The 22299-nt window shown below is 48.4% G+C and overlaps 1 protein-coding gene across 1 annotated transcript in view; it reads left to right on the forward strand.

Moving 5' to 3' along the window:
- The window catches only part of LOC139411247 (latent-transforming growth factor beta-binding protein 1-like), a 137652-nt gene that overhangs the window by 33348 nt on the left and 82005 nt on the right, over positions 1–22299 (forward strand). Inside the window, 5 exon segments of the mRNA XM_071157290.1 lie at positions 587–720; positions 8307–8474; positions 18680–18883; positions 19093–19218; positions 19221–19390. Of these exon segments, the coding sequence (XP_071013391.1) occupies positions 587–720; positions 8307–8474; positions 18680–18883; positions 19093–19218; positions 19221–19390 (802 nt within the window).

Here is a 22299-nt window from a genome sequence, read left to right on the forward strand (position 1 = left end):
CACCTAGGAGGTGTGGGCCTTGGGAATGATCATGAATGTCAAAGTGTTCATACAGTCATCAAGTACAGCTCTCTGCAGAATATTTATTTCACCCTTTACTTTGGTTTCTGTTGCAGATTTAACCCTATGATTGTATGGTACACGTTTCAGAACTCACTACATAGATGAAATTGTTATTTAAAAAACAAAAATGTTTACCCTGCTTTCTCTCCCCAATTTCGTGGTATCCAATTGGTAGTAGTTACTGTCTTGTCTCATCGCTGCAACTCTTGTACGGACTCGGGAGAGGCGAAGGTCGAGAGACATGTGTCCTCCGAAACACAACCCAACCTAGCCTCACTGCTTCTTGACACAATGCACATCTAACCCGGAAGCCAGCCGCACCAATGTGTCGGAGGAAACACCATACACCTAGTGACCTGGTCAGCCACGAGTCGCTCGTGCGCGATGAGACAAGGATATCCCTACCGGCCAAACCCTCCCTAACCCGGACGACGCTGGGCCGGCTGCGACAGAGCCTGGGCTCGAACCCAGAAATGAAATGGTTCTTTACCGTGTTTGACTGTGTTTTTTTTCTCCCTTCCAGAAGCCGACCTGGTAGCCAGCAGTTTGTCCTGAAGCCCAAGTACTACAACACACACACCACACACTCCCAGACTCGCGTCCAACACCAGCCTGACAGACCCATTCCCCTGTCGGTGGAACACAACCCCATCCATGGTGGGTAGCCCACCTCCTTTATCCTATCCTCTTACTGTATTAACTCCTCCTAAGCTCCATAGGAACACTTTCCTCCCTTTAGGAAGGTTCGCTACTGGACTGACAGTTGGCTTTATTTCAACTCTACCCACAGATATTAACATCACATGAAATCAAAGCCTTTGGAGGCTTGGATTTGTATCTGAAACACCCGGTGATTTAATGTTCTTAACTGACTTGCCTAGTTAAATAAAGGTTCAATTTAAATAATGTGCCAAGAGAAGCTGAAAAACAGTCGTCTTAACTCACAGGGAACAACTATGTTGTCCCAAACCTCTGCTGTCAAATCAGCTTGTATTTACTAAGTGATGATTTTGTGAGTCTGAGGCCTTTCCAGCACTTTGCCAGCCATTGATTCTGTGGTGGTAAGCAAAGTCCTCAAACACATTAAAGATGTTGTTTCACAAATGAATTAGATTTATTAATACAAGTGTCATTGGCTCGGTATTAAGATTTCTGAGCTCTCCCAGGCACGGCATTTCTCCCAGGCACGGCTTTGCTGGCACGGGGCAGACGGGGGACGACTGAACCCGGGGTTTGGAAAGTTCTGTGACAGGGTGACAGTCTCTCTCTACTTTCTCTACTCATTGAGTGAACCGCACGACATCAGCTAGTGTCAGCAGATCCAGCTGAGCCAATTACACTGGTCTGTTTGTTATTTCATGGCTGGTGATTGATCGGGTCGACCATTAATCACTGCCAAACGGACACGGTAGCAGCGCTTTAGTTAGGTCAGCCTGTCATTATTTTTGCATGGGGTTTGGGCTGCGCCCATATGCTCTTTATTGTCCCCCACAATGAAAACGGAAGGGAGGACCACGGATATCTCAGACAGCAATGGCCCTATTTTTGACGAAATGTGGGTGAATAATGCGTCTTGCCATAGAGAACCGCCATTTACAAAATTGGCCCAAGGGGGGCGCTCTAGTAATCAAATCAAATCAAATGTATTTATATAGCCCTTCGTACATCAACTGATATCTCAAAGTGCTGTACAGAAACCCAGCCTAAAACCCCAAACAGCAAGCAATGCAGGTGTAGAAGCACGGTGGCTAGGAAAATCTCCCTAGAAAGGCCAAAACCTAGGAAGAAACCTAGAGAGAAACCAGGCTATGTGGGGTGGCCAGTCCTCTTCTGGCTGTGCCGGGTGGAGATTATAACAGAACATGGCCAAGATGTTCAAATGTTCATAAATGACCAGCATGGTCGAATAATAATAAGGCAGAACAGTTGAAACTGGAGCAGCAGCACGGCCAGGTGGACTGGGGACAGCAAGGAGTCATCATGTCAGGTAGTCCTGGGGCATGGTCCTAGGGCTCAGTTCCTCAGAGAGAGAGAAAGAGAGAAGGAGATAATTAGAGAAAGCACACTTAGATTCACACAGGACACCGAATAGGACAGGAGAAGTACTCCAGATATAACAAACTGACCCTAGCCCCCCGACACATAAACTACTGCAGCATAAATACTGGAGGCTGAGACAGGAGGGGTCAGGAGACACTGTGGCCCCATCCGAGGATGGGTAAGTAATCACTTGAAATTCCAAACTTTGAACAAGCACATCTCCTGTCCCATTTGAGCTTGAATCGTTGTCACTAATTGGGCCAAGGGCGCGGCGCTGCAGGTTGGTTGAAGCCAGATTGGTGATGGTAACTGGAGATGTAGCTTATGGCGAGGAAGAGAACATGAAACGGTATGTTTAGTCCTTCGATGGGTTCTCCACATGAACATCTGTCACATTGTCAGCTGCCTCTAGTCAGATAAGTCACCGAATGTTAAATTGATGATCTCGCTCAATGGATAAAAAGCAGCAATTGTTCCTTATGGTACGGGTGTACGGGTGTAGGGAATGCAGAGCTTGAAGTTGGGCAGCAATTGGATTGTTCAAATTGCAGCCCCAGCGGTAATGGCATAAAGAGTTAAGCATTGCCTGCTGCTCGGCGCTGTCTAAAAGGAATTATTAGCCTCATTTTCAGAGGGCAATTTCAGATAAAGGCAGGGAGTGGGAGAGAAAATGAAATGACAGAGCGAGACGATAGACTGTCACACAACGGAGAACCCCCTCAATTGCTGGAACAACAAGTGCCACAGATGTGAGAGGCCATCTGAGCTGTTGAATACCTGTTATCTGCTGCTCTTAATGCTCCCCTACTGAATGGCCTCGCGGCCCTCACCATGGAGGATGCATTATCTTCCATTTAACACTTTACAATGGGGCCGAGCAGTTAAATCATTTTGAAAGTGAGACCCATGAATAGTGCATGGATGATTACCCTTCTCATGGTATGTATTTAAAGTAACTCTCCAGTGAAAATCTCACTTTTAAAAGTAAATATTCTGTTAACTCGTACCCAAATAATGTTGTTGACTCATCCTATTCTCGTACCCTTCATAAAATTGTATATATCATTTAAAAAAATTTAAATAAAATGCTTAGTGTTTCCTCAAAGAAAATGATGTTATTTCCCTGAGGAGGATGAGTTGGCCAATCAGCGGTCTAGAGGAGGATGAACTCGCCAATCAGTGGTCTACTTGCATGAATATTTTTATTTTTTATTTTACCCCTTTTTCTCCCCAGTTTCGTGGTATCCAATTGTTTTTTAGTAGCTACTATCTTGTCTCATCGCTACAACTCCCGTACGGGTTCGGGAGAGACGAAGGTTGAAAGTCACGCGTCCTCCGATACACAACCCAACCAAGCCGCACTGCTTCTTAACACAGCGCGCATCCAACCCGGAAGCCAGCCACACCAATGTGTCGGAGGAAACACCGTGCACCTGGCAACCTTGGTTAGCGCGCACTGCACCCGGCCCGCCACAGGAGTCGCTGGTGCGCGATGAGACAAGGACATCCCTACCGTCCAAGCCCTCCCTAACCCAGACGACGCTAGGCCAATTGTGCATCGCCCCACGGACAGAGTCTCTGGTGGCACAGCTGGCGCTGCAGTACAGCGCCCTTAACCACTGCGCCACCCGGGATTGCATGAATTTTTTTAATGACCGGTAAAGGCCCACACAATTTTGTTGTTTGCGTACGCCCACACCATTCCAACACAAAAATATGCTTTTTAGCATACTTCATTAAAAAATTTTGGAAGGAAAACTATTTCACTTATGTTGTAAGTAATTATAGGTCATATTTCATGTAAACACTGGGCAGTTACTTTAATGTCATGCATCTGATATGCTGTACACCTGAAGTTATACTCTACTGTGTTGGGAGAAGATATACATATTTTAACCTCCTGTTAAACTTCCCAGTGGGCGTCTGCTTAGGTAAATAAGGTTAGATGAACTTGCTGACCTGAAAGTGAATGGCTCCATGTCTGTCTGAGCAGACACTCTCTGTGCTATTAATGGAGAAGTCTGTAGACACAACAGACTCTGTGGGTCTCTGTGAGTCTGTCTGCGTTTTCCTCCCACTCCCCTCTGGGGCCCTGTGGCTGCAGTCCTCAGGCAGCCCCAGCCTGGCCACACAGCTACAAATAACCCCAGTCCACGTTGATTTAACTCCAGTGTGGGACCACCAGCGATATGGCCAGACATCAGAGAGATAGAGACGGAGAGGAGGGAGGGAAGACCGAAAGAGAGAAGGGACGATAAGGAAGATGCATTCCTTTTTATGACCTCTACTGTATCTGTACAAGGCAACAATAGAACCCCATCCCCTTCTGTCTTCTGCCCATAAAAAAAAAAGAGTCAAGGCACAAAAAGCTTTTCTCCATATTGCGAAACACTTACCCGTAGATACCCATGTCACAGTGAATGGCCTCTCAGGCCTTCGGCTCCAAATTAGTAGGGACGTCACTGTTGGTTTTAGCCCAGTATGCGGTGGTGTCGGTGTGCTGCCTGCCTGCTTGAGTAGCAGACAGGGGAGAATGTTTGTGCTCCTAAATCGCCCACAGCCTTCCTGTCAGCCCTGTCCCACGCGACAGACAGCCTGTCAGCAGCTAGCTATGGTGCCGTGTCTGGGAAAGCCATTCTTCCAGTCTGTCCCTCAGCTCTACCACACAGACAGACAAACTAGGTTCCCGCTCTGTGCTGTATACCATCGCGCTGGAAGGCTACACTTGGCCTCGGAGACTGCTGCCCCCCCCCCCCCCCCCCCCCCCCCCCCCCATACGGGGACACATTGGACTCCTAGAGGTTCACCAGGGGGGCTCAAAAGAAGACTCTCTTTTCCCTTGGGGACTCGCTCTCTCCATACCCCCTCCCCATCCCTCCATTCTAGCCCCCCTGTGTGTTCCCCGCTAAATTATGTCTGTGTTCTCTCTAAGGCACCCTCCAGCTTCTCTCTCCATATGCTCCACAGAGCTGGGGACGTCTGCCGTGCCGTGCGAAGGACACGCTTGCACACATTTGGAGGCAGAGTAGGGATGGAGGGAGGGCTGCTGGGGGTTTGAAGGCGGACATGTTTCATCACTGCTGTGGCCAGGGACTCTGTGCTCCGAGCCATGTGAGAGTGGTTAAGGCTTGTGTTGAACATAGTGCAGGGGAAGAGCTGTCAGACAGCAGGCACAGAGCCCTCTATAGATCTCTATGTGCTGGGGAATGCGATGTGTTTCCAAGGCCTCTCCTGTCCATACATCTCCATACCCCCTGGCAGTGGTGATACCCAGGCCTTCACTGAATGAAAGTGCTTGTGGTGGTAGCATAAGCACCCAGAATCCCCAGAGCGTAAAGAGCCTCAAACTACTGGGAGGTAATGGCCGAATGAAGCCCAGCCCCCAGGGAGAAGCCAGAACGCTTGAGATGAGATGAGGTGATGGATTGAAACCGCCATAATACGGCGAATGCCAGAGTGCAGAGAGACTGAACTGAGTGAGAGGTGATGTCTGAAAAGTGACACGCCACTGGCTGAACTCTGGGTAGTCTGGCGCGATGGATGGTGCAGTGTAGCAGACTCAGAAAGCCCTGGTGTGACATGGGGGATTATACTGCAGGTAAAGAATGCAGGACCTTTCAGCAGGCAGCAGCAGTTTGATGGAGAGGTTGATGGTTTGTGTGTGGATCCCTACCAGGAGCCAGAGGCTGAGCCTGATATGTCTACAGGGTCTTAAAGAAGCAGAGCAGGTTGTTAAAGGCCCCCCCCCCCCCCCCCCCCCCCCCCCCCCCCCCCGTCAGCTCTCCCATGCCAGACTCTGTCAGAGCAATACTCATTCCTACATGGAAATGACTGGCAAAATAGACTTTCTAAACTCTTTTAAATACTATGTCTACTGTGTATATATGGTACAATTGGCTCACATTTAAAACCAGCTGTCTATTAGTCTTTGGCTTTTGACTACATCATATTAATTCCACTTTTATATCGACCTATTTTCTTCACCTTATAGCAAATATTAAGGCAGCCCAAAGCCTCTAATTCAGTGGTTTTGCCTGCTCTCTGGTTTAGAGAAAAAGCCCTCTCTCCCTTTGGCAATGCTCCCTGCATCTCTGCTCTGTCTGGTGTGAACAGCTGACAGCCGCAGACGAAACGTTGAGCTCAGGAGTCTGGGGTTTGGGGGAAGTTTGGAACGGCGGGGGGGTTGCCAAGAAGTAAAGAGGAGACGTAGAGAGAGACGTTGGTGCAGGGAAAAGTAAGAAGTGAAAGGGAGAAAACAGGAAGGGAAGCTGTGGAACTTTCTATAGAGACTTGTGTCACTGGATGCAGAAAAGTAGAAAGGGTCAAGTTGGAGGATAGTCTGGGAAGGGATGCGGTTGACCCTGGACAGATGTTTGTGGTCAATACTCTTCTCTCTGTCTCACTAGTCTCTCTCTCTCTTTCTCTGTGTCTGTCTGTCTCTGTGCCTGTCTGTGTCTGTCTGTGCCTGTCTGTCTCTGTGCCTGTCTGTCTCTGTGCCTGTCTGTGCCTGACTGTCTCTGTGCCTGTCTGTGCCTGTCTGTCTCTGTGCCTGTCTGTCTCTGTGCCTGACTGTCTCTGTGCCTGTCTGTCTCTGTGCCTGTCTGTCTCTGTGCCTGTCTGTGCCTGTCTGTCTCTGTGCCTGTCTGTCTCTGTGCCTGTCTGTGCCTGTCTGTCTCTGTGCCTGTCTGTGCCTGTCTGTCTCTGTGCCTGACTGTCTCTGTGCCTGTCTTTCTCTGTGCCTGTCTGTCTCTGTGCCTGCCTGTCTCTGTGCCTGTCTGTGCTTGTCTGTCTCTGTGCCTGTCTGTGCCTGTCTGTCTCTGTGCCTGTCTGTCTCTGTGCCTGTTTGTCTCTGTGCCTGTCTGTGCCTGTCTGTCTCTGTGCCTGTCTGTGCCTGCCTGTCTGTGCCTGTCTGTCTCTGTGCCTGTCTGTCTCTGTGCCTGTCTGTGCCTGTCTGTCTCTGTGCCTGTCTGTCTCTGTGCCTGTCTGTGCCTGTCTGTCTCTGTGCCTGTCTGTGCCTGTCTGTCTCTGTGCCTGACTGTCTCTGTGCCTGTCTGTCTCTGTGCCTGTCTGTCTCTGTGCCTGTCTGTGCCTGTCTGTCTCTGTGCCTGTCTGTCTCTGTGCCTGTCTGTGCCTGTCTGTCTCTGTGCCTGTCTGTGCCTGTCTGTCTCTGTGCCTGACTGTCTCTGTGCCTGTCTTTCTCTGTGCCTGTCTGTCTCTGTGCCTGTCTGTCTCTGTGCCTGTCTGTGCTTGTCTGTCTCTGTGCCTGTCTGTGCCTGTCTGTCTCTGTGTCTGTCTGTCTCTGTGCCTGTTTGTCTCTGTGCCTGTCTGTGCCTGTCTGTCTCTGTGCCTGTCTGTGCCTGTCTGTCTCTGTGTCTGAATGTCTCTGTGCCTGTCTGTCTCTGTGCCTGTCTGTCTCTGTGCCTGTCTGTGCCTGTCTGTCTCTGTGCCTGTCTGTCTGTTTCATATGAGGGCTGGGTTTGGTGTTGAGGGAGGGGAGAGGATAGGGGGAGGATAGGGAGAGGATAGGGAGAGGATAGGGAGAGGAGAGGATAGGGGGAGGATAGGGGGAGGATAGGCGAATGGGCGGGCGGACAGGCGGGTAGACTCGTATTCTCTCAGTAACGTGGGCAGGCGTGACTGCATCCTAAAGTGAGAGAGAGATGATCTTTCTTTCAAATAGAGGTGCCAAAGTCCTTGAAAATGTGCTAGGTGGGAGACAGGAGGGAAAGGGAGGGAGAAAGTGAGAGAGAGAAAGGGGGATGAGCAGAGAAACCAGGGCCGACTAGGCTGCCATGCCCACTCTATCCGTCTTGGAATAAAGCATGGCATCTGCCAATACCCACCTCTCAGGGAACTTGACTTTTGATGAAGAATTGGATCCCAGAGTTTTGTTGGCTGAACTCTCTCCCTCCGTTTTTTCTCTTCCCCTCCTCATGTTTCAGAGACGCCACCGGATTTAGGAGCAGTTGGAGAGAGAGAGGGAATGAAAGAGAAAGAGAGAGGGGGAAAAAGAGACAACCGTAGTATATGTGAAAAGAGGACAAGAGTCGTTTCAGTTATTGTTTTGACTGAAACTATTTGTTGGTGATCGTTCGTGACAGGCAGACAAGGGGATACTAACTAACCAATGGATACAAGACTGACAAGACTTTCCCTTCTCTCCCTCTTCTTTCTGCTGGTGTGCTGTGCATCCCGGCTGGCAGTGGGGAACCACACAGGCCGGATCAAGGTGGTCTTCACACCCACCATCTGCAAGGTGACTTGCACGGGGGGCCGGTGCCAGAACAACTGTGAGCTGGGCAACACCACCACCATCGTCAGTGAGAACGGCCATGCCGCAGACACCCTCACCGCCCCCAACTTCAGAGTAGGTGAGTGATCTCCGGTTCACCTTATCACCCCTCACCGTCTGTTTCCGTCCTGTGCTCATCCGATGTGGTTGCTGTCTTGTGTCTGGTGCATGATGGGATAGAAGGCATCTGAATTTCGGGTGGTTATTATGCTGTGTGTGATTTAGGGCAATACAATGAGATCTGTCATGTACGTTCTATGTCTCACACTGTCTGCGTTCTGGATGAGGTGTGAAGCTATTTGGATGGTTCATGTTGACATTACTGCATTTTCCTGCATAACAGTATAGTATCTGACACACATCGTATATAACATATCCAAATGACCGTTTCATACAGGAGCACAATAGGTGGGTGTTGCACAGACCCTGGAAACGTCTAGCGCGTTAACCTGCCTCAGTCCTTATAAGGAGCTCACCGCTGTCTGCCGAATCCTGTTCTTGACACAGACATGTGGGAAGACCCAAAGAAGATGAATTCCTGTCTGACTCAGCAGCAGACACAGAGACGAGAGGTCTCGCTCTGGTTCTGTGACGCACGGTCAATGTGGCCATCCCTATAGAGTCAGCATTCATGATGCATATTGTACAGTTTGCCGTTGTTGATTGGGCCGTAGTAAAAAAAACGAATTCTAGCTCTTCACTATGTGTTGTGTTACTCCTTTTGTGGTTGAAGATACTTATTTTAATCGTCGCTAAATACCTATATTTTGTGAAGTGGATGCACATTTTGCAGTATGGGTGTAGCGAATGTCTTTTCCTGCTCTGTTGTGAAGCTCTGCATCCAAGGGTCTGTCTGGGTGACTGTCTCTTTAAATGAGCGCACCTGGAGTAGTGTCAGTCTAATGTACCTGTCGAGACCTGCAATCTGTCCCAGGCCTGCTCTCCCCTCCCCGCTGAGAGCCAGGAGAGCTGTGAGGTAGCGCACGTCCTGAGCTTAGAAAGGGGAGCGCTGAGTTTTATTCACGGTGTGCAGGCCGTCTCCAGCAGCAGAAATAGAATCATTCCCGTGTTTGTTTATCATAACTGAGTGTTGAAAGAGGAGGAGGGAGAGTGTTGCTTCATTATAAGAAAAGGGGGGGGGGGATGTGTCCCTGCTTGCAACAGGGTGTTGGCCAAATAACACGCTTACCAAGCCCATAACAAGCTTTAGTTGTTTTGTGCTTTGGAACACTTTCATCCAGGGTGAGGTGCAACTGTAGTTTTTACCCACTTAACACTGCACGAAATGCCACTCTGCTGTTGGAGGCTCTGCGAAGGAACATTTTACTTTACAGTCCTGCGGAAAGAGGTTTATTAATCATGGTGGATTGTGCTGCGCTGTTATTACCACATTTTGTGCAATTAAAACACAATACATCTATTCAGAATATGAATGGGAATATGGTTGGGGACAACAAAGGTGTTGAGGTGAGGGAGGAAAAACCCTTTGGTGATTTAAGCATCCGTCTGATTTCTCATTTTTCTCCGCATTTCTTCTGGGCTGCTGTCCTACCTAGTTAACGCTCAGGTCTGTAGGGCTGGTACCTAGTTAACGTTCAGGTCTGTAGGGCTGGTGGTTCTGGGCTGCTGTCCTACCTAGTTAACGTTCAGGTCTGTAGGGCTGGTGGTTCTGGGCTGCTGTCCTACCTAGTTAACGCTCAGGTCTGTAGGGCTGGTGGTTCTGGGCTGCTGTCCTACCTAGTTAACGCTCAGGTCTGTAGGGCTGGTGGTTCTGGGCTGCTGTCCTACCTAGTTAACGCTCAGGTCTGTAGGGCTGGTGGTTCTGGGCTGCTGTCCTACCTAGTTAACGCTCAGGTCTGTAGGGCTGGTGGTTCTGGGCTGCTGTCCTACCTAGTTAACGCTCAGGTCTGTAGGGCTGGTGGTTCTGGGCTGCTGTCCTACCTAGTTAACGCTCAGGTCTGTAGGGCTGGTGGTTCTGGGCTGCTGTCCTACCTAGTTAACGCTCAGGTCTGTAGGGCTGGTGGTTCTGGGCTGCTGTCCTACCTAGTTAACGCTCAGGTCTGTAGGGCTGGTGGTTCTGGGCTGCTGTCCTACCTAGTTAGCGCTCAGGTCTGTAGGGCTGGTGGTTCTGGGCTGCTGTCCTACCTAGTTAACGCTCAGGTCTGTAGGGCTGGTGGTTCTGGGCTGCTGTCCTACCTAGTTAACGCTCAGGTCTGTAGGGCTGGTGGTTCTGGGCTGCTGTCCTACCTAGTTAACGCTCAGGTCTGTAGGGCTGGTGGTTCTGGGCTGCTGTCCTACCTAGTTAACGCTCAGGTCTGTAGGGCTGGTGGTTCTGGGCTGCTGTCCTACCTAGTTAACGCTCAGGTCTGTAGGGCTGGTGGTTCTGGGCTGCTGTCCTACCTAGTTAACGCTCAGGTCTGTAGGGCTGGTGGTTCTGGGCTGCTGTCCTACCTAGTTAACGCTCAGGTCTGTAGGGCTGGTGGTTCTGGGCTGCTGTCCTACCTAGTTAACGCTCAGGTCTGTAGGGCTGGTGGTTCTGGGCTGCTGTCCTACCTAGTTAACGCTCAGGTCTGTAGGGCTGGTGGTTCTGGGCTGCTGTCCTACCTAGTTAACGCTCAGGTCTGTAGGGCTGGTGGTTTTGGGCTGCTGTCCTACCTAGTTAACGCTCAGGTCTGTAGGGCTGGTGGTTTTGGGCTGCTGTCCTACCTAGTTAGCGCTCAGGTCTGTAGGGCTGGTGGTTCTGGGCTGCTGTCCTACCTAGTTAACGCTCAGGTCTGTAGGGCTGTGGTTCTGGGCTGCTGTCCTAGGGCTGGTGGTTCTGGGCTGCTGTCCTACCTAGTTAACGCTCAGGTCTGTAGGGCTGGTGGTTCTCTGCTGTCCTACCTAGTTAACGCTCAGCTGCTGTAGGGCTGGTGGTTCTACCTAGTTAACGCTCAGGTCTGTAGGGCTGGTGGTTTTGGGCTGCTGTCCTACCTAGTTAGCGCTCAGGGCTGGTCAGGTCTGTAGGGCTGGTGGTTCTGGGCTGCTGTCCTACCTAGTTAAGGTCTGTAGGGCTGGTGGTTCTGGGCTGCTGTCCTACCTAGTTAACACCTAGTTAACGCTCTGTAGGGCTGGTGGTTTTGGGCTGCTGTCCTTAGTTAACGCTCAGGTCTGTAGGGCTGGTGGTTTTGGGCTGCTGTCCTAGTTAACGCTCAGGTCTGTAGGGCTGGTGGTTTTGGGCTGCTGTCCTACCTAGTTAGCGCTCAGGTCTGTAGGGCTGGTGGTTCTGGGCTGCTGTCCTACCTAGTTAACGCTCAGGTCTGTAGGGCAGGTCTGTAGGGCTGGTGGTTCTGGGCTGCTGTCCTACCTAGTTAACGCTCAGGTCTGTAGGGCTGGTGGTTCTGGGCTGCTGTCCTACCTAGTTAACGCTCAGGTCTGTAGGGCTGGTGGTTTTGGGCTGCTGTCCTACCTAGTTAACGCTCAGGTCTGTAGGGCTGGTGGTTTTGGGCTGCTGTCCTACCTAGTTAGCGCTCAGGTCTGTAGGGCTGGTGGTTTTGGGCTGCTGTCCTACCTAGTCAGCGCTCAGGTCTGTAGGGCTGGTGGTTTTGGGCTGCCACATAACCCTCGGTCGCCGATGGAGACAGCCCCTCCTCTCCTGCAGTCCAACTCTGCTCGACATGCATCTGGAAAGAGAGCTTGACCCAGCTGCACAGTTTACTACTGTACAGTCTGCAGTCTGGCAGTTTATATAACAGTCTCATTTGGTTTCCATATCAGCTCCTTACTGATGAGGGAATTAAGTTTCTCCCTCGCTTTCTCCCTCGCTTTCTCTCTCTCTCTCTCTCTCTCTCTCTCTCTCTCTCTCTCTCTCTCTCTCTCTCTCTCTCTCTCTCTCTCTCCTACTCTTTTCGACCCCTCCTCTGTGTCTCTCTACTGTCACAGTATTCTATGGGGGATAAGAAAACCTTTCAGTGTTGTTTTTCCATACCTCAGTGGTCTGTATCATACTTTTTGATGTTTTGGGTCCTAGATGTGTGCAGTGTCTTTCTAAGTATTGTGAGCCTCCTGGATCAGCCCGGGCCTCCTTATTAAAGATGGCCATGGCTGTCAGTTCATTTTGTGTGTCACCTGTGCTGCAGTCAATATCACCACGTTTAGGGTCCGATTAAACAAAATGGATTTTTGGGGAAGTCAAGATGGAGGGAAGTATTTTCAACATTCTTCTATCTGTTCTCTTCATACAACACCTCTACAAATATGTTCCACTTTGGGAAAGAGGTAAAGAAAGAAGCCGACTGATTTTCTCGGCTCTCGATTCCATTAATTTCCTAATTCCTCGGGTAACCTGTTCAGTTTTTACAGAGGTGATGAGGGCTGTTGACTTTGGTTGGAGGTAGTTGTCTGGAGGCCTATGTGTCTGGGGTCCTGTATGAGACTTGATTAATGAGCATTACACAGTAATAGTGCGTTTAGGATTTCACTGTGCCAAAGGAGTGTAATCAGGTGTTTGGTCAGTGCCTAATTGAAAGCATGTGGCTCCCGGGGAAGGAAAAAAGTCTGCAGCCGTCTCTCTCTCTCTCTCTCTCTCTCTCTCGCTCTCGCTCTCGCTCTCTCTCTCTCTCTCTCTGTCTGCCCTGTAAAGGAGAGTGCCAGGTATTTAACCGAAACACTTTCACTGAGTTTTATTAGCTCCCTTCACTCCCACGTACGCAAGTTGTGGCTGGGTGATCGTCTGGTGGAGAATATAACCTGTAGCTATAGAGGAAAGGGAGAGTTCAGAGGTTGCCAGTGGTTGGAGCATGCTGGGGAGTTTATGATCTGTGCAGCACCAGTCTGATATGGAGCTGGAGATGACTGGAGTTGACTAATCCTCTTGTAGCTGTCATTTCCTCCTTTCATTAGTTTATAATCGCCGCACTGTCATTATTTTCCCGTCCCTCCATGTTTTTTTCTTCTTCGCAGAAGAAGTCAGGAAAGCGTGGCACTGTATTTACAGTCTCAGTGGACAGGCTGCCTGCGGTGGAAGGGGGGGGGGGGCGATGGGGGCTTCTCCGGCTGCCAGAGACTGTGCCCGCAGTAAACACCAGGCGCTAGCCTCTATCGTGAGTCTAGGGTTGCCTCGTCTGGGCCAAGCTGCCTTACTGCTCTAACCACTAAGTGGGATTTTTTCTGTGATGTGCCAGACACCGCGTCTTAAAATCTCATTAGGCACCCAGGGGACCTGCACTATGTTGCTGCTGACCCAGCCTCATCTAATCACACTGCCTAGGCCCGTGGAGGGAGCACAGCAGCCTGCCTTAATGAACAACCTCCAGGGCTCAGGTCCTCACTCTCTTTCACTCTCTCGCGCTCCACTTTGCAGTGGACCCGGAGGAAATTAGTCAGCGTGTATGTGCTTGTTTCTGTTTGTGCGTGGGTGTTCACTGTCCACCAGGTGAAATTAAACAATTTTATTGTGTGTGGTAGTCAGAGGAAACATCTGGAGCACATAAGACTGTGGCTGATTTTGGGACTTAGGTCACTCTTTCTGACTGATTTAAATGCAGGTTAGCGTTTTTTTTGTCATGAATCTTGTTCTGGAGGAAGCTCTGCAGTGTTCACGCGCTGGCACTGTCACAAAGTCATACAATCTGATTTTAAACCTAACCTTAACTCTAACCATACTGGTAACCCTAATGCCTAACCCTAACCTTAAATTAAGACCAAAAAGCACTTTTTGTTTTTCATGAATTTTTACAATATAGCCAATTTTGACTTTGCAGCTGGCTTATCTAAGGAGAAATCGCTCAGTTCTGCCTCCAGGACAGGACTCAAGACAATAAACGTCAACCTGCTGAATGCACTCGAAGGCAGTTCAGATTCTTAAAAATGTTTGCGTGATCATAGAACCAAACCATTTCCCCTTTGTCACTGGTGTTTTGACATTGCTGTTAAGTGTTATCCTCAGAATAAATGTGTGTTCTCAGTGCCACCTGAGGTTGGATGAGGAAATGTACATAGAAAGGAACAAAAAATAATAATTTTGAAACACTCCAAAATAACTGTCAGAATTAAAAAATATATTTTACGACTCCTACGATGTGTGGATTTAGTTTCCCTTGAATTCTATCAGAGGTGAGTCAGCTTAGGTCTGATAAGGTTAATGGTTGTTTGAAACAATGGCATGTCCCTTCCCATCCTGTGATGTTTTGCCACACAGCTTCAGTAGCTTGTTTCCTACCCACAACAAGATGAGTGTGTAACCATTGTGGGTTTAGAGGTGATAGGGGGGCTGGTTTTGGGGTGCCATTCTCCCCAGTAATCAGTCCATAGTGTGATGATCTCATTAGCCTCTGGGAACCACAGCTATGGCTTCTGGTTAGGCCTCTGACATCACACTATGAGGGCTGCAGAGGAGGAGGGCAAACCTGATGTCTGTTAACAACAAACACTTATTAGTTACTCAAAACATTAGGCATTGTGATTGACATTTCTTATGCGCGGATAAACTACTAAATTACTAGTAAATTACTGCTCTACTTTTATTTAATTGAGCTTTATTTTGTATTGCTCTCTGTATTCACTTTGTTGTTCTATAAAAAAGAAAAATCGAATTTTATTTGTCACGTGCCGAATATAACTGTGAAATGCGTACTTACGAGCCCCTAACCAACAATGCAGTTTAAGAAATAGAGTTAAGAAAATATTTACTAAATAAACTAAGGTAAAAAATAAAATAAAAAGTACCACAATAAAATGACAATAACAAGGCTATGTACAGGGGGTACCGGTACCGAGTCAATGTGCAGGGGTATAGGTTAGTCGAGGTCATTTGTACATGTAGGTACGCCTGAAGTGACTATGTATAGATAATAACAGCGAGTAGCAGCAGTGTAAATGTAAATAGCCCAGGTGGCCATTTGATTAATTGTTCAGCAGTCTTATGATTTGGGGGTAGAAGCTGTTAAGGAGCCTTTTGGACCTAGACTTGGCGCTCCAGTACCGCTTGCCGTGCGGTAGCAGAGAGAACTATCTATTACTTGGGTGACTGGAGTCTTTGACAATTTTTGGGGCCTTCCTCTGACACCGCCTAGTATATACAGTTTCAGTCAAAAGTTTGGACACACCTACTCATTCAAGGGTTTTTCTTTATTTTTTTAAATTTTCTACATTGTAGAATAATAGTGAAGACATCAAAACTATGAAATAAAACATATGGAATCATGTAGTAGCCAAAAAAAGTGTTAACCAAATCAAAATATATTTTATATTTGAGATTCTTCAAAGTAGCCACCCGTTGCCTTGATGACAGCTTTGCACACTCTTGGCATTCTCTCAATCAGCTTCACCTGGAATCCTAGCTTCTAGGCCTGAATAACAGGCAGTTTACTTTGGGCACACTTTTCATCCGGATGTGAAAATACTGCCCCCTACCCAAGAGAGGTTAATTAACAGTCAATTGCCATGAGACTGGCAGTTATTTGCTTGACAATCACCGGCTGACAAAATGTAATGAGTGCCACAGCCCTAATCATTCCACGCTCAAAGTCGCTTCGGTCACTCGCTTCGGTTTTGCCCATTCTAACGTTCAATTGAACATTAACTGAATGCCTCGATGCCTGTCTGTCTACTTTACAGTATATAGCAAGCCACGGCCACGTGACTCAAATCATTTTCATAAACGGGTGTCCACTGAGTGTATATCATGTGTATATGACAAGCAAACTAACTTGAACCTGATTAACCTCATCCATAGAACCGAGAGTTGTTCCTGGTCAGGTCACGTGGTCAGGAAATATGTATGGCCATACGTACTCCTCCAATATGGTTTGATGTGGATTCCATCAAACCAATGATTATCATGTATAGCTTCTGCTTTGTTTAAATGACCAGTCTTGCTACGTGTGGCAAACGGTTTGTCAACCACTTTACCTCTACCTACATGTACATATTACCTCAACTACCTCGACTAACCAGTGCCCCGCACATTGTCTCTGTACCGGTACACCCTGTATATAGCCTCGTTACTGTTATTTTATTGTCGCTCTTTAATTGTTATTTTTCTATTTGTTTATTTCACTTTATTTAGTCAATGATTTAGTACTTTCTTAACACTTATTTTTGTTGGTTAAGGTCTTGTCAGTAAGCATTCCAATGTTAGGCCAATACCTTTTGTATTCGGCGGATGTGATTTGATTGGCCAATTACACCCTCTCAAAGCACATTTTACATGGATCCTGTCTCTTCCAGACCCATATGTGAATTATAACCCGTAGTCCCTGAGATGCCTTTGCACATCAAACAGGAAATCACCTGATGCTCCTAATGCCACCAGCTGCATGGTAATGACATGGGTCACGCTTGGCAGTGACTGGCTGGGGCTGGGTAGAGCTAGAGAGAGGACTTCAAACAGCAGTGTGTGGCAGGGCCAGAGAGAATCAGAGGCAGCAGGGATGTGAGGTTTGGGAGCAGTCTTGTTGTCACCATAATGAGAGGGTTGGGGAAAGGCAGATGTATTACCTCTGCCATTATGTTTCAACACTGCAAATCCTACCAAACTGTGCTTGTCCCTTTTTAGGGAAAACACACTAAATTAAACAAAATACATGGATGCAATATGTGTACAGTACAGTAGTGACTGGGAGGCACTGAACACGACCTATAGGCCACAGGACAAAGAATCAGCCTCTTTCTTTTTAGCTACGGTAGGAATGTTATTATAGATGGAACATGTTTAACTTTCTCTACAATGAATTTGAAACAGCCTTTCAATTTGAAACACTAGTGCAAGGCTAAGATTGCCTCTAAAGACCTGAAAAGCATGTGATTAAATTTCCTGTATGTGTGGAACATTATAACACATTACACCTTCCAGGAATTTCAGCTGTGTTTGACATGCTTTCCTACAACTTGTAATGGAGTGCCAGAAGAGGGTGATTACTAGTTCCCTCTCGCTCAATTGAGCAATTGACTCGTGGTTTGCTGAGGAGATTCCTGCACTTGTAGAAAGGACGACAGACCCAGGCAGCCAAGATATACCTCATAGGCAGCAGGTATTCCCATTGGGGGGAATGGAAGCAGACAGGGTGGTTGAGTGTCAGTAATATCCCCCCCCCCCCCCCCCCCCCCCCCAGGTCGACGATCAGCTAACTGCGTATATTTCTGGGTGACTCTGGGGAGACAAAAGTGAGGACTAGGCAACGGAATCCAATCCACACATGCTCCACACTCTGTCTGCTAGCAGGCTCCTGGCTATATTTTGTATAGTTTTATGTAGTTTTTAAAGTTTTTATCTGGCTTGCGGTGCATGGTTAGCGGAGGTGAGTAGTGTGTTGGCGTGTGCGGTGCGCGTGAAGACTAGCTGGAGCTATGAAGGAAATTCCTTTGTGGATGAATAAGCCTTGAGTGACTGACACCTCTGAGACCAAGGAAGAGGAAGAGCGAGAGAAAGAGAAAAGTGAGACTTTAGGTGTGAATGATGGGTTAAGAGAGAATACAAAAGAAGAATGGCACTTACTCAATTGCTGTACCAACAGTAAGGTATTTACAGTAAAGACCTTGAACTCCCAGTGTAATACTTTCCTGTGCACACCTCTGTCATGTGGTTTGGGTCTTAGCCTCAAGTAGCCTTATCTGGGCCTGAGGTCTCCCTCAGAACCGGGCTGAGGTCTTGATGACTGTTATGATGGAAAACGAACCCTAGGGCTGAATACATTACAGGCTCCTCAATTAAGCCAGATTTGCTGAGGAATTATGCGGTCTCCAAGCGGAATGGATCATTTGCCATCCACCTCCTTGCATCTTTGTGATGAATATTGATGGTGGGGGAGTCGGGCAGTGCTTGGACACTGACCTGAGTGTGTAAAGTCGTCGAACTCTGGAAGATAATGATAAAGATGTGAACAATGGCTGAACAACACAGGCTTTGTTCTCCTGGGTCTGGATGGATCCATCATGACTCTTAATGTTGCAGCTCGAGATTCCTGCTCCATATCTTGTTGTGCCAAAGCACAAACTTCCTTGAGGAGGTCCGTGGCGTGTGTGTGTGTGTGTGTGTGTGTGGGGGGGGTGAAATCAGAGAAGAAAATAATATTGGAAGGTAACTCATCATGAAATGTCAAACAAAGTTCGTAAACAATGGTTGTTTTGTCTACTTGCTGTTTATTTAAAGATAGATCAGCCTCCGAGTTAAATCTTTTTTCCAACAATAAACTGCTGTAAAGTGTGTGTGTGTGTGTGTGTGTGGCTGTGTGTGGGGAATGTCATTGGGATCGCTGTCACCTGTGGGCACAGCTGGCTGAACTTCACGTTCTTTGTGTTTTTTAGTGGTATGCCATCTGCCCTGCATGAATGGAGGGAAGTGCAGTGCCAGGGACAAGTGTCAGTGCCCGGCTACCTACATGGGGAAGTTCTGCCAGATGCCTGTTCAGAATGGGAATGGGCAGCAGCGCCAGAAAGGGCAGCAGCAGACATCCCAGATTCACTCCACTCACACTCTGCCCCTCACCTTCAGCAATGGACAGAACCCTGGTAAGATGGAGGGACTGAGTTCAAATACATGTTCAGTTTTAAAAATATATATTTATTTAACATTTTGTTCATTTTTATCCAAGGGCATATAGGTAGAAATACGAAGGAGTATCCAATAAGTGTACATCTAAAGTGCAGTCATAGAACATTAACTTGCTCTTTTCAATAACTTTCACCCCATGTATCCTTTTTTACCTCGTCTCCCCCAGTGAAATATGCCCCCAGCATCGTGAACATCCATGTGAAGCATCCTCCGGAGGCCTCGGTGCAGATCCATCAGGTCTCCCAGCTGGATGCCAATGGGCAGAAGGTGAAAGGCAATGGGCAGAATGGCCACTCCAGACCCAGTCCCACTACACCTACCACCACTCAGACAGCAGACAGAAGATCCAGCAGCAGGGACACAACATCATCTACCCCAACCAGCAGAGCTACGTCCCCCAGTACCAGCCCGTCTCCTCCAAGAGCCAGCTGGGACGCTGCTTCCAGGAGACCACCGGCACACAGGTCAGAGAGGGACAGGGGGGAATCTGGAAGTGTTGAGAGTGCAGAGTGAGAATATTGGAAGACAGATCAGAGAAGGACAGGGGGAAAGGTGGGGATTGGAGAAAGAGAGTGGAAATATGTGGGAGAGAGGGAGAGAAAGAGATATTGGCTGGCTTTGCGGATAAACAAGGTAATGAGTTCTGCTTCAATGCCAGCCATTGATCATTCTTCGCATTTGAAAAAACACAATCAAAGGAGCTGTTTGTCCATCAAACTAATCTACGCTAATCGAAATTGATGTGTGTTTAGAGGACAAAAACAAACGTGACTCCATTTAAATCAATCCAGGTGTAGAGCCTGGAGAGCCATTTTTCAGTCTGCTGGCCTTTATACTCCGAGAATAAAGATGCCATCAACACCAAACAACTTTCCCCATCTAGAAATAGCCCCATAACTCATGTCAGTGCTTTAATACATTTAAAGTTATTAGCAGTATTGGCACCTCGCCCATCTTATCCACTTCAGATCACCATTCAATTTGGTTTACATTTTGCAGTCAGATTGACATTGTGGTGATAAGGCTCCATCAGCAGGCGAGGCGCTGAGGACTGTTCCCTTATCAGTGTGCGTTGATCTGAGGGAGGCTGGACGACGGGATGTTGTTCTATAATAGAACTGTTCTGTCTGAGAGTTGGAGTTGGGGTGACAGAAGGGTATTGTGCATTATTGTGCAGCTTTTTTCCTTCAGCCAGCCAAGTGGAGGAGCAATTCAGTGGGTCGGATACGTATGTTGGAGTGGCTTCTAACGATCACGGATTACAAAAAGAAAGCCAGTCATGTCGCAGACACCAATGCTGTACGTACCCGACGAGCTAAACACCTTTTTCTCACACTTCGAGCCAAACGACTCTGAGCTGCCGAGGAGAGCCTCTGAGGACAATGAGGGCTACGTGCTTACGGTCTCCATGGAAGACATGGTACTGTAAGTCATTCAAACGTGTTAACCCTCGCAATGGCTGCCGGCCCAGACGGCATCCCGAGCCGCGCCTTCCGAGAATGTGCAGACCAGCTAGCTGTGGTGTTTTTGGACATTTTCAATCTCTCTCTAACTCAGGCCGTTATCCCCACCTGCTTCAAGATGTCCACTATCATCGCCGTGCCCAAGAAAGGGAAATTAATTGAATGACTACTGACCCGTAGCACTCACTTCCGTCATTATGAAGGGCTTCGAGAGGCAAGTCAAACACTACATCACCTCCTCCCACCCTGACACACACGAGCTTCTCCAATTCGCCTACCGCCCGACAGATCCACGGACGACTCAACCGCTATTGCACTGCACACTGCACTCACCTAGACAAGAGGAATGCATATGTGAGGAGGCTGTTGCATTGCACACTGCACTCACCTAGACAAGAGGAATGCATATGTGAGGAGGCTGTTGCACTGCACACTGCACTCACCTAGACAAGAGGAATGCATATGTGAGGAGGCTGTTGCACTGCACACTGCACTCACCTAGACAAGAGGAATGCATATGTGAGGAGGCTGTTGCACTGCACACTGCACTCACCTAGACAAGAGGAATGCATATGTGAGGAGGCTGTTGCACTGCACACTGCACTCACCTAGACAAGAGGAATGCATATGTGAGGAGGCTGTTGCACTGCACACTGCACTCACCTAGACAAGAGGAATGCATATGTGAGGAGGCGGTTGCACTACAGCTCGGCCTTCAATACCATAGTGCCCTTTAAGCTCACCACAAACCTCACAGCCCTGGGACTGAACTCCTCACTATGCAACTGGGTCCTGGACTTCCTGACAGTCCGCTGATGACACGACAGGCCTGATCACCAACAACGACGAGACGGCCTACAGGGAGGAGGTAGGCACTCTGACGGTGTGGTGCCAGGTAAACAGCCTCTTCCTCAACATCAGAAAAACAAAGGAGCTGATTGTGGACTTCAGGAGGAACCAAGCTGGGCAAGACCCCATCCTCATCAGCGGGGCGGTAAAGAATGTTTAATTCCTCTGTGTACACATCTCTAAGGAGCTGAAATGGTCAAACTACAAGGACACCGTGGTGAAGAAGGCACGACTGCGACTCTTTAACCTCAGGAGGCTGAAGAAATGAATCTTGTCCCCGAGGGCCCTCACAGTGTTCTACAGGAGCACCATCGAGAGCATACTGTCGGGCTGCATCACAGCCGGGAACTCCACGGCCGCTGACCGCAAGGCACTACAGAGGGTTTTATGCTCAGCTGTGCTTCATCCATATTTGGAAATAACTTCATTTGTACAGACCCAGGCTAAACCCTAGACACATTATCTTGATCTTTCCCTTTTTTTGTTTATAGTTCGGGAACATTAGAACTATGCTAGAATGCTAACAAAAAAATTTGGAAGTCTGGTTTCAAAAACACGACACCGCCTTTCTCTCAACACCATAGGCAAGTTACATAATGTAGCCAAGCTACTTCAAGTAACAACCATTGGGTGCGCACTGCTTGCCATCCAGGACACCAACAGAACCAGGTGTTCCATCACTCATTTGAGGGCTGTACAGGAGCTTCATGGCTAAAACTATCAGACTGGCCAATAGCTTCTACCCCCAGACCATCAGGCTGCTGAATAGCCACCACTAGTCAGCTATCTGCTCCTCCTGCCTCCACTGTCTCCGCTGTTTTCCCTTTGGACCCGCCAATGGACATGTCCCCCCCCCCCCCCCCCCCTTTTCTCCCCAATTTCGTGATATCCAATTGGTAGTTTCAGTCTTGTCCCATTGCTGTAACTCCCGTACGGACTCGGGAGAGGATCGAAGATCGAGAGCCATGCGTCCTCCGAAACACGACCCAGCCAAGCTGCACTGCTTCTTGCCACACTGCTTCTTGCCACACTGCTCGCTTAACCCAGCTGCACCAATGTGT

The sequence above is a fragment of the Oncorhynchus clarkii genome, chromosome 1, assembly GCF_045791955.1.
Source record: "Oncorhynchus clarkii lewisi isolate Uvic-CL-2024 chromosome 1, UVic_Ocla_1.0, whole genome shotgun sequence".
Taxonomy (NCBI): Eukaryota; Metazoa; Chordata; class Actinopteri; order Salmoniformes; family Salmonidae; genus Oncorhynchus; species Oncorhynchus clarkii.